The 12,197-nt window shown below is 43.5% G+C and overlaps 1 protein-coding gene across 2 annotated transcripts in view; it reads left to right on the forward strand.

Moving 5' to 3' along the window:
• acat2 (acetyl-CoA acetyltransferase 2) overlaps positions 1 to 11,944 on the forward strand; it is a 96,494-nt gene extending 84,550 nt beyond the window's left edge. For both annotated transcript variants that reach the window (XM_041182790.1, XM_041182791.1), the window contains 2 exons: positions 7,842 to 7,952; positions 11,657 to 11,944. In XM_041182790.1, coding sequence (XP_041038724.1) covers positions 7,842 to 7,952; positions 11,657 to 11,827 — 282 coding nt within the window. In that variant the 3' untranslated portion in view covers positions 11,828 to 11,944. The remainder of the gene's footprint in view (positions 1 to 7,841; positions 7,953 to 11,656) is intronic.
• The last annotated feature ends 253 nt before the right edge of the window (positions 11,945 to 12,197 follow it).

Genomic DNA, 12,197 nt, shown 5'->3' on the forward strand with positions numbered 1-12,197 from the left:
ATTGAATGTGTACTCTTGTTAGACTAAGTCTCAGCTTCCACATGAGTGACATCTCCTCAGTGACATCAATGTCCATCTCAGCTCCCCTTGCTGCCCCTGTCAATTCGGGGTTCACCACCATTCTGTTCTCTCTAAGTATCTCCCTCGAAATAAACTCTCCCATCCATATTCACAGCCTCCTTTTCAACCTCACTGACCCCCTTGGCTTTTCAATTTCTGTGGTTGTGATCATTAACAAGGCTACTTGACGCCATTTCCGTTTATCCATTACCATCCACATTCCCCTTCCCTTTCCAATCTTTGTATCCCCTGGAGAATTGTGTCCCCAATTTTCTTACAAGTCCACATTCAAACTCCTAATTCCATGATTCAAGATTATCTTGGAAAGCAAAAATAACCCTTGGCTTCTTTTCTATACCACCAATCCTGACCTTAAACCCTTGTCCACTCCATCCTCACACAAAACAAGTAAAAGAGTTCTTGGATTCCTTTGTCACCAATTCTATCCATTTAGTTACCTCTGTTGCCTCCTTTCTTTCCCTTGCCCACCAAAGCCTGAATACTCTCTCTAGTTTCTCTCCCATCTTCCCCAAGCCTTCTTTGAATTCATCATGTTTATGAGACCCATTCTTTTCTCCTGATGCCATTCTCTTAAATTGCTGACTGACCTACTTCTTTTCCTGGTTTCCATGCTATCTGACTTTATAAAGTTTCTGCCACTCTCACTATAATTAAATGGCCCTAATTAAAGTTAGCCTGCTTAACCTGCCAATGCCACGCATGCTCTAAGCACATACAGTTCGAGCATGTTGCTGCGTGACATCATTTGGAGCCCCCAAATCTGAAGCAGCCAGGACCAAAGATGACGCTGTTGAAATCATCGCAGCTGGGCATGTGGCATCCTTTTAATGGGTACTCAGGAAGAAATGTGAAACTGTTAATTTGTACTCGTGCACTGCAGGTTATTTAAATCATACATAAAGACACAGGGCGGAATTTTCCATTCCCGTTGGCAGTGGGTGTGTTTGGCAGCATGAGTGGACTATATGGCGAGAAGGCCAGAAATTAGTTTCAGAACGTCATGAAACCAGTTTGTAATTATCTGCTCTGCTCGTCAATGATGGGCTGCATTATTCTGCCAAAAGACGTCGGGAACTTAATTTTAATACATCTGCATATTTATAAGCCTAGCTCAATGGAATCAGCCCCCTTGTTAAATTTACTGCCCACACCAGCGGGAAAACATGCACAACACGTCTTGACAAGTGAGACATGCAAAAGTCGAGACTTACCGTCAGGGCTTTACTGAAAACGCTGGAGCCCGACAGCAACAGGACCCTGGAGGGACGTCCATTGCATGCTGGGTAGATTCTGAGGGTGGGAAGGAGGAGGTCAGGGAGGCGAATGTGGATGGAGGTTGGATTTTTGGGAAGGAAGGGAACGTGCACCATCACCTAGACATCTCCGAAAGAAAAGGGTTATGGCTGATAGGTGACGGTGGGGAAGTGGAAGATGATGCCGGGGGGGTTGACGCTGATGGGGGAAAGGAAATGGATGACTGGGGGAGGGGAAAGGATGGAGGACTTGAAGAAAAACTGTACCACTACCATGATTGTTAAATCGAAAACGGAATTATAGACCAGTCAGCCTGATAGTGGGGAAAATTGTAGAGTCCATTATAAAAGATTTAATAGCTGAGCACTTGGAAAACTGGCAGAATCTGACAGTCAGCATGGATTTGTGAAAGGGAAATCACGCTTGACAAATCTACTGGAATTTTTTGAGGATGTAACTAGTAGAGTTGATGAGGGAGAGCCAGTGGATGTGGTTTATTTGGATTTTCAGAAAGCTTTCAACAAAGCCCCACATAAGAGATTAGCGTATAAAATTAAAGTGCATGGGATTGGGGATAGTGTATTGAAATGGATAGAAAAATGGGTGGCAGACAGGAAACAAAGAATAGAAATAAATGGGTCTTTTTCTGAATGGCAGGCAGTGACTAATGTGGCACTGCAGGGATCGGTGCTGAGACCCCAGCTATTCACAATATATATGAATGATTTAGATGAGGGAACTAAATGTAATATCTCCAAATTTGCAGATGACACAAAACTGGATGGGAGGTTGAGCTGTGAGGAGGATACAGAGATGCTTCAGTGTGATTTGGACAAGCTGAGTGAGTGGGCAAATGCATGGCAGATGCAGTATAATGTGGATAAATGTGAGGTTATCCACTTTGGTAGCAAAAACAGGAAGGCAAATTATTACCTGAATGGCTATAAATTGAAAGAGGGGACTGTGCAACAAGATCTGGGTGTCCTTGTACACCAGTTGCTGAAGGTAAGCATGCGGGTGCAGCAGGCGGTAAAGAAGGCAAATGGTATTTTGGCCTTCATAGCCAGAGGATTCAAATACAGGAGCAGGGATGCCTTGCTACAATTATACAAGGCCTTGGTGAGACCATACCTGAATATTGTGTGCATTTTTGGTCTCCTTATCTGAGGAAGGATGTTCTTGCTATAGAGGGAGTGCAGCGAAGATTTACCAGACTGATTCCTGGGATGGCGGGACTGACATATGAGGAGAGATTGAGTCGGTTAGGATTATACTCGCTGGAGTTCAGAAGAATGAGGGGGGATCTCATAGAAACCTATAAAATTCTAACAGGACTAAACAGGGTAGATGCAGGAAGGATGTTCCCGATGGTGGGTGAGTCCAGAACCAGGGGTCACAGTCTGAGGATATGGGGTAAACCATTTAGGACTGAGATGAGTAGAAATTTCTTCACCCGGAGAATGGTGAGCTTGTGGAATTTGCTACCACAGAAAGTAGCTGAGACCAAAACATTGTATGTTTACAAGAAGGAGTTAGATATAGCTCTTGGGGCGAAAGGTATCAAAGGATATGGGGAGAAAGTGGGAGCAGGCTATTGAGTTGGATGATCAGCCATGATCATAATGAATGGCGGAGCAGGCTCAAAGGACTGAATCGCTTACTCCTGCTTCTATTTTCTATGTTTCTATGAAAATGAAACGAGACTTGTGGTGGGCGAGACCAGGTGCTGCATGGGATTGTGTTCAGTGGGTGGGCGGAGATGCAGGTCAGGTCAGATGGACAACTGAAAGCGAACCCCAGCAGGCAGCATTGAAAATGCTCAAAATATTGAGATGTGTGTGATGGGGGAAGGATCCGCATGCATGGGAGAGTGCTTGTGTGAACCTCCGAGAGGCCCTGCCACACACACACTTCTCCCTCTAGAATCAGTCATGGGCCGGCTGCGCCCAGCTGAACTGCTAGCGGGGGATGGGGGATGCAGGGGGCTGAGCGGCGAAGCCTGCAAATGAATCTGGAACACACCATTGCATATTATTAAGTGAAAGTGAATATATTTTCAGAATGTAAAGTGACAAAATGTGTTCACCCATGCAACCACATGTGATCAGAATTTCTTAACTTTTCTACGCCTTAGGCTTCTAGGTACTGCCGTGTTACCCACAGCACAGGCGGAGACAGCCTGTGTTGTCCCTGTTGCCTCTGATGACTTTGGCATGGGTCCTCTGGAGAGCTGAGGCCTTTGGGGCTTGCTTTGACTGTCCTGCTGTGAGCCAGCTGCACCTTCTACAGTGACAGAGGACGAGGTTGAGGAGGTCACAGGCAAAGGGGACTCGGAGGGAGAGGACAATCTCTGAGATTCCTAAGTGGATGACCCAGCTGCACCTCCTCCTTCCTTTCGGTGCCCAAGGACCCCGGCCTGACTTCTTGAGGGGAAGGAGCACCTGGAGGGATGTTGAGGTGCCCTGTTTCCCTCTCGCATTGCCACTGCAGGAAGTCACCCATGGCTACAGCGATGGATTGCAGGTCTGTGTGCATCTCCATGTTCTGCTGGACCAGGGCCTCCATCGTGTCCATCATCCTTCCCATGGAGACCTCCATATGTGCACATGTGGGCACCGCTTCATCAGGGAGCAGGTGGAAGGTTGGGTAAGTGCTGTGATGGGTCTTCCAGGCTGCTTATTTCCAGCTTTTCAATGGAGGAGGAGCCCTCTTGAGTGGAGGTGAGGACATGGATGGATCTGAGGGACTGGCTGGCTGAGGGAGCTGGTCGCATGTCCAAAAGGCGCTTGAGGGGCGTGTCACTAAACTGAGGGGCTGCAGTCGTCTTGCCTTTCGGGGTCATATCTTCTATGCAGCAGTGCTGGTCTGGAAGCACAGAGGCGTGCACGCAGCTGCACTTTAAATATGGCTAAAAACAAAAAAACTGCGGATGCTGGAAATCCAAAACAAAAACAGAATTACCTGGAAAAACTCAGCAGCTCTGGCAGCATCGGCGGAGAAGAAAAGAGTTGACGTTTCGAGTCCTCATGACCCTTTGACAGAACTGTTAAATATGGCGCCTGACGTGAGGAAGTGGCGAGGTGAAGGCGTGGCGGACGAATGACATCAAAACAGCATGTCCCAGGAATGCGTGATTAATGAGGTGGGACTGGGAGAATATGGCGTGAAAAGCTGTCATTGCAGCCAGCGGGTAAAGCGTCCTTTTTTCCCTCTCACTACTACACTTAGTGTAAATCTGGGACGATTCCACCCACAGATTTAAGGCAAGACAATGCACTCTCTCCGTCGTGGATACTAGCATGTTGGAATGAGTCACAGCTGCTTGTAACCGCAATTCATATAGCTAGTTAGCTTGAAAAGAAGTGCGTTTTTGCAAGGTATAATTGCAGAGTTGCATGTGGAACTTGGAGTGATAGTAAATCGTTGGGTTTCACTGTGAAAACTGTACTCTATCTGCCATCCATAAAGCCTGGAGAAAGCATAAAGCAGTCACAATAGCCATTACGTAAGCAAGCATTGAAAGGGGGTTCCCCAAGAATGTTTGCCCAGGGAGAGGAGGGATGTGGATGAGGAAGGGAGGTGATGGGGGTAAGGAGGGGGGATGGGGGTAAGGAGGAGCAGATGAGGACCCCCATAAATACTGCCCAACACTCCCTGTGGATGCCCTTTGCTACTGACCCACTCCCCGGGAACTGCCAAATTTTGAGAAGAGATTTGTGCATGGGTAGACTGATACTGGCAGTCTGGGCACATTGAAATGACGTAAACAGATTTCCACGAATGCACGAACCAGTAATGTGTGCAGACTGCCATCTTGCATTGGCAGGAGACAGTGTTAATTTCAGGAATGGCATTCTCTGTGACTGACCATGGTGCATTATCCCATCTCAGCCTGTCTCCAACCTTTTGATAAAAACAAAAAAACTGCAGATGCTGGAAATCCAAAACAAAAACAGAATTACCTGGAAAAACACAGCAGGTCTGGCAGCATCGGCGGAGAAGAAAAGAGTTGACATTTCGAGTCCTCATGACCCTTCGACAGAACTTGAGTGAGTCCAGGAAAGGGGTGAAATATAAGCTGGTTTACACACACCTTAAACCAGCTTATATTTCACCCCTTTCCTGGACTCATTCAAGTTCTGTTGAAGGGTCATGAGGACTCGAAACGTCAACTCTTTTCTTCTCCGCCGATGCTGCCAGACCTGCTGAGTTTTTCCAGGTAATTCTGTTTTTGTTTCCAACCTTTGATCCTCCCTCAGTGGCTTTCCTCCAATTAGTAGGTTGAGAACTGCCCTTACTTTGTTCCATTCTTGTCTGTCCAATTGTAGCCAGGGTCTGATCAGCAATGGCTTCTCTTTCTATCCCCACACTGTACACCTAATAGTTTCTCCAAGGAACAATCTTTGGCTACTTTGTACTTCCTTATCTACATGTCTCCTTTCTTTGCACAAAGACATCGGAATCAGCTTACGTATATTCTCTGTCTGTGTTACCAGACTGCTAGCCTGACATCCAAACTTGGTTGAGCTGCAATTTCACTCAGTTAAACTCGGGGAGGACCAAAGCCACTGTCTTCGTCCCCTCATTAAAGCTCTGTACTTTTTCTGCCTTCTCAGGCTGAAGCAGAATTGTCACAAACTTGACCTCCTATTTAGCCCTGAAAGGAGCTTCCGATCCCACATCCTCTCTGCCACACAAACAAACTACTTCCATTGTCCGCATCTGTCTCTACATCAGGCCACCTGCCAATGAAACCTTTGTCCATGCCTCCAGACTTTGATAATTCCAGTGCTCTCCTGGCCAGCTTCTCATCCTCCACCTTATACAAACCAACTCATCGAAAACTCAGCTGCCTGAACCGAGTATCATTCCTATGCCCTCACTGACCTCTCACTGGCTTTCAATACCTCAACTTTTAAATTGTCAAGTGCTCACCCCACCCTATGTACCTATGTATCCATGTACATCCACCCTCCATTGTTCTAACTCAGCTCCTGTGCATTCCCCATCCTTCATTATTGAGTTTCAGCTACCTGAGTTCCACATTCTGGAACTCCCTCCTTAAACTCATCCATCTCTTGTCCTTTAAGACACTGAAACTTCACCTCTCAGAGCGAACAACCCTTCTTAATAGCTCCTTTTTGGCTTGGAATTGTTTTGTTCCATATGCTGTTGTGAAGTGCCTGGGGCCTCTACACTTAAAATGCTGTATTAATACAAATTGTTGGAAATCAAGAACAGTTTTCATCCCGAAACAGTGTATTACATAGTCTGGTAACCTTCAGTGTGTCCTGCCTCTCCACTTCTCTCTCATTCTTTAAGACCTGCCTTATAACCCTCTATAATATTTATACCAAACTTTTAATCATTTCTCCTAAGCTCTTTTTCTTTGGTTTAGCGTCAATTTTTGTCTGATTATGCTGTTGTGAAGTGTCTTGGGATATTTTCCTGTGTTAAATGCACGATATAAACATAGGTAGTTATTATACACGATCAAATGTAATAAAGATGCTTCTCCAGTTTTATCTTTCAACATGACGGGATCTTATATAGTACAATGCAATGAGAACCACACTTGCCTAGCCCCTTTACTGATTGGAGACTTAAACAGTTCTTGAGGTAGACCCAGTCACAGTCCAAACCCTCTCTCAATTTACAGAAGCAAAGCTCATTCACAAAGGACAGCATTTCTCATAATGAGAATTTGAAAGTTAGACATGCTTAGATAGGGGCATTAAATATTTTTACCCCAGTTAAAATATCTTAATATAATTGGAAAGCCATCAAAGATACTGTAAAGCAAGCACTGCCTCTTGCATACAATCAATAATGGCTGACTAAAACCACCTACTACTTCAATAAGTAACAAATACTGTTACTGACACACAATCATCCATGAAGCCTGGATTTCAAGTTGAAATAGGTTGTGTTGAACAGCCTAGTCTTTTTCTGTGTGATTATTTACCTCTTGTGTGTTATTACTAGGAATAATAAATTAAAATCAATAATCTAATACAGACACAAAAGCAGTTTCTGTCACAGTCACCATCAGCAACTCTGTATATCTTTGTTCAATCTCAACTCCATGATTTCCTGCACACCTGCCTTTACTAATTTAATGCTTCATTCACACAAGCCTGACTTGCTTGCTGGTGTTGTCACACGAGCATGCTGGTGAGAATATTTCAGTGCATAGCTTCATGGGGAAAATAAAAGGTGTGGCATCATGAAATTAGCTTGCTTTTGCATCTTGGCTCATCTCCCCACTAACTTGAGTTGGGGCGCTGACCAGCAAAATTCATAACCTTTTTACTGTTAGAACCCATGATACATAAATTCACCATGCAAGTACTGCCATTAATAAATCTACCAGATATCTTGCAACAGTTAAAATTTATTTTTACATTAAGAGCAGCCTCAGTGTTTTCAATATCCAGAGGAACACAACTTGTGTAAAGTCACTGCTAAACTGTGGATTTCATTTACTGATCTCTTAAATTTATTAGGTGGAGAAGGCTGGCTGGACACTAGATGAAGTTGACCTGTTTGAAATTAATGAAGCTTTCGCAGCACAATCAGTTGCTGTTGTCAAGGAGCTGGGTTTAAACCCAGAAAAGGTGAGATCCTTTTAACAGTAACTGAGATGGTGTACCTGGAAAAAACATAGGTATTGCAAAACCAAGAGTTGTACAACAATCTCAGGATGACAAGATATATATTAGAGCAGGTTGAGAAAGGGGTTGTGTGCCAGTCAGTAATCCCTCTACTGACAGCAGCCTGTTTTGACACTGCATATTCTGTTTAAGACTGTTACATAATCATGCACGCTGCTTGTGAACAGCCACTTTGTCCCATGTGGCAAATTCCCAACTGCTGCATAGCCACACATTTGTACAGCTTAGAGGGAACTTTGGTGCCAGAAACAGGACCTTCTTTGTGGCAGTCCTGCTGCCACATTTTGCATACATGGCATCAGAGAATATCACTGCATCTTTACTTAAGGTGCTGTGATATATTCTAATCCTCTCTCTATTTCTGCTCCTTAAACTACCAGATTTTACTGGAGTATGCTTGCATGAGCATTAACTAACCTCCATTCCCAGTTCTTCATCTGAAAGCCAGGTCACCAAGTAGCAATCCACTATTCAAACATGGGGTTGCTATAACAAAGCCACCTGGTATTTACAAATTAGCTTTCAAACAAGGGATCATTCATGGATGAGAGGGAAGAATATTTGCTGTATCTTTTCCCAGCTCCCTTCCTGAGGGTTAAGGCCAGTTATCAATGTGTTTACTGAGTTTGGCTAATGTAGTACAAATTACACATTGGAGTTTCTGCTTTGGACTGTTCAGTTACTCAGTCATTTACAGAAAAAGGAGGCCATTCAACCTTTCAAGTCAATGCCAATTCTCCATGGAGAAATCCAGTCAGACCCACTCCCCTATTCGATTCTCGTAGCCCTGAAGATTTATTTCCTTCAAATGTCCATCCAATTTCCCTTTGATTGTTTCTGCTTCCACCACTCTCGTGGGCAGCAAGTTCCAGTCATTACCATTCACTGTATAAAAAAAGTTCCTCCTCACCTTCACCCTGCATCTCTTGCCCAAAACCTTAGAACTCTGTCCCCTAATTCTTGTGCCATCAACTGATGGGAACAGTTTTTCCTTGTCTACTTTATCCAAACCTGTCATATTCTAATACACTTCAATCAAATCTACCCTCAATTTCTTTTGCTCCAAGGCGAATAATTCCAGCTTTACCAACCTAATCTTAAAACTAAAATCTCTATCCCTGGAACTATTCTGGTAAAATTTCTCTGCACCCTCTCAAGCACCCTCATCCTTCATAAAATGTTGTGACCAGGAATGGATGCAATACTCTACTTGGGGCCTCTTCAGAGCTTTTTAAAGGTTCAGCATAACTTCCCTGTTTTTGTACTCAATGCCTTTATTTATGAAGCCCAAGATTCCATTTGCTTTGCTAACCACTCTCAATATCTCCTGCCACCTTCAAAGACCGATGCACGTGCAGCCCCAGGTCCTTCTGTTCCTGCACACTCTTTAGAATTATGCCATTAAGCCTTTATTAGGTCTCCCTACCCATTCTACCAAAATGCGTCACCTCAGACTTCTCTGTATTAAATTCCATCTGCCACTTGTCTGCCCATTCTGCTGCCTATCCATGTCATGTTGCAGGCGATTAGTATTATCCTCACTGTTTGTCACTCCTCCAAATTTAGTATCATTGGCAAATTTTGAAATTGGAATCTGTATCCCAAGTCATTTATATATAGCAAATAAAGCAGTGGTACTAGCACTGACCCTTGGAGAACACTACTATCTACTATCCTCCAATCTGAAAAATAACCATTTACCACAACTCATTGTTTTCTACCCTTAAGCTAATATTTTTTATCCAATAGGAGGAGCACTGACCCTACTATTCCATGAGCCTCAATTTTGCTAGCCAGTTTTTAATGTGGTTCTTTGTCAACCACGTTTTTAAAACACATATAAACAACATCCACTGCATTCACTTCATCATACTCCTCTGTTACTTCATCAAAAAATTCAATTAGATTTGTCAAGCATGATCTGCCTTTTACAATTCCTTGCTAGCTCTCCGAGTACCTGTTGATTTTTTCCCCTGGTTACTGCTTCTAAAATCTTACCACTGTTGATGTTAAACTAACTGGCCTGTAGTTGCTGGGACTATCCCCACACCCTTTCTTGAATAAGGATGTCACATTTGTCACTTTCTAATCCTCTGGCACGTCCCCCATATCTAGGGAAGATTGGAAGATTATGGCAAGCCTTTCCCCACTTCTTTCAGCAACCTGGGATGCAAGCCATTTGACAGGGTGACTTATCTACCGTAAGCATAGGCAGCCTTTCCAGTACCGCCTCCATCTCAATTTTCACCCCATTCATTGCTTCTACTATCTCCAATTCTGCCGATATTTTATCAGATTCATCTTCCTTAGTAAACACCAATACAAAGTACTCAGAAATTATTCTAGCCTTGTCCTGCACCTCTAAACATACATCACCCCTAATAGAAGCCAATCCACCTTTTGCTGCCCACGTACTATTTACATACTAGTAGAAGGTTTTTGGGGTTCTTTTTAAGTTGACCACCATTCCATTCTCATATTGTCTCCTTGTCAGTCTTATTTTCCTCTTCACCTCCCTTCTCAGCCCCTTGTATTTGACCTGGTTCTCACTTAAAGAATTCACCTGGCATGCATAATCCACCGTCTTTTTTTTGTTTCATCATTATTTCCCTCGTCATCCAAAGAGCCCTGTTTCTGGTTCCCCTACCTTATGGCCTTGATGGAATTTACCTAACTTGTACCTGAAGCACCTCTTCCTTAGAGAGCATCCATTGTTCCATTACACTTCTTCCTATTCGTCTTTGGTTCCTTTTCATCGCATTGAAATTAGCCCCCTCCCAATCTAGACATTCTACTTTATATCATTCCTTGCTTTCCTCCATGACTAATCTAAACCTTATGATATGATCATCACTGTTACCTAAGTGTTCACCCCCTTTGCCCGCCTAGGGGAAGAAGTAGTAATTGTGGTAATGTCACTGGACGAGTAATCCAGAGACTCAGGCTAATCTGCTGGGGGTATGAGTTCAAATCCCACCATTCTTGACCAGCAGCTGGTGGAATTTAAATTCAGTTAATAAAATCTGGAATTGACAATTGGTCTCAGTAATGGTGACCATGAAACTATCAATGATTGTCGTAAAAACTCATCTGATTCACGAGGAAGGAAATCTGTCATCCTTACCTGGTCAGGCGTACATGTGACTTCAGACTGATGGCAATGTGTCTGACTCTCAACTGCCTTCTGAAATGGCCTGCAAGCCACTCAGTTCAAGGGATGGGCAGCAAATGCTAGCCTTGCCAGGAATGCCCACATATACCTTTTAAGGGATCCCAAAAATCTTGCAATTGGTTATTTTCCAATTTCTGTGCAGCCTATGACCAAATCATAACAACCAACCCTCCCTGGGTTTGCAGTCACCTTTCAAATCGCCCTGAACTTAATGTTAAAGGAAGTATTTTTGCTAGCTGGAAGAGACATGTTAGGTTTTAAATTACTCTGCTGATGTAGCACCACTCATCACCTAGATTCCATGAAGCTGCCTCCTCTCATAGAACAGTATCTCCCACACAACTTATTGCTTTCAGTGGCATTTGGTTACAGGGAGATCTATAAATCAGTGTGAAAATTTTAAGATAAAGAAACTTTTGCTTTAGAAAACAAGTTGCTATGTTGATTGACTTTAGATCTGATTGTGTTTTTGTAGGTAAACATCCAAGGTGGTGCTATTGCTTTAGGTCACCCCTTGGGAATGTCTGGGTGCCGCATCCTGATCACACTTCTCTACGCTTTGGAGAGAACTGGAGGAAAACAAGGGATAGCTGCTTTGTGTATTGGTGGTGGCATGGGAATAGCAATGTGTGTTGAAAGGCAGTGAATCAGACTTGTGCTTTGATTGCAACAAACCCTACACTCATGCCACTAGATAAAAGTGAGCAAGCATTTCATACAACCGCTTTACCCTAACAAAATTAAAAGATGATTGCAGACTGTTGTTAATGATTTGATTATTCTCCTTCAATACTTTGGCCTAAAATTTGCTGCAAAAATAATGGTGAGTCCACAATGCATAATGTTATTAAGGTATAATGAAAGAAAACAATTTGTGGTGAGAAGGAAAGTTGCAAATCACCACAAGACGATTTTTCCTGCTGTGCTGTTAGCCTCACATAAACCAAAGTTCACCATCAACCCCTCCACAAGTGTCTAGAAATTGCTGCAATTGCATTGCAGAAACAAATTCAACT

This window comes from Carcharodon carcharias, chromosome 2, assembly GCF_017639515.1.
Source record: "Carcharodon carcharias isolate sCarCar2 chromosome 2, sCarCar2.pri, whole genome shotgun sequence".
Classification (NCBI taxonomy): domain Eukaryota; kingdom Metazoa; phylum Chordata; class Chondrichthyes; order Lamniformes; family Lamnidae; genus Carcharodon; species Carcharodon carcharias.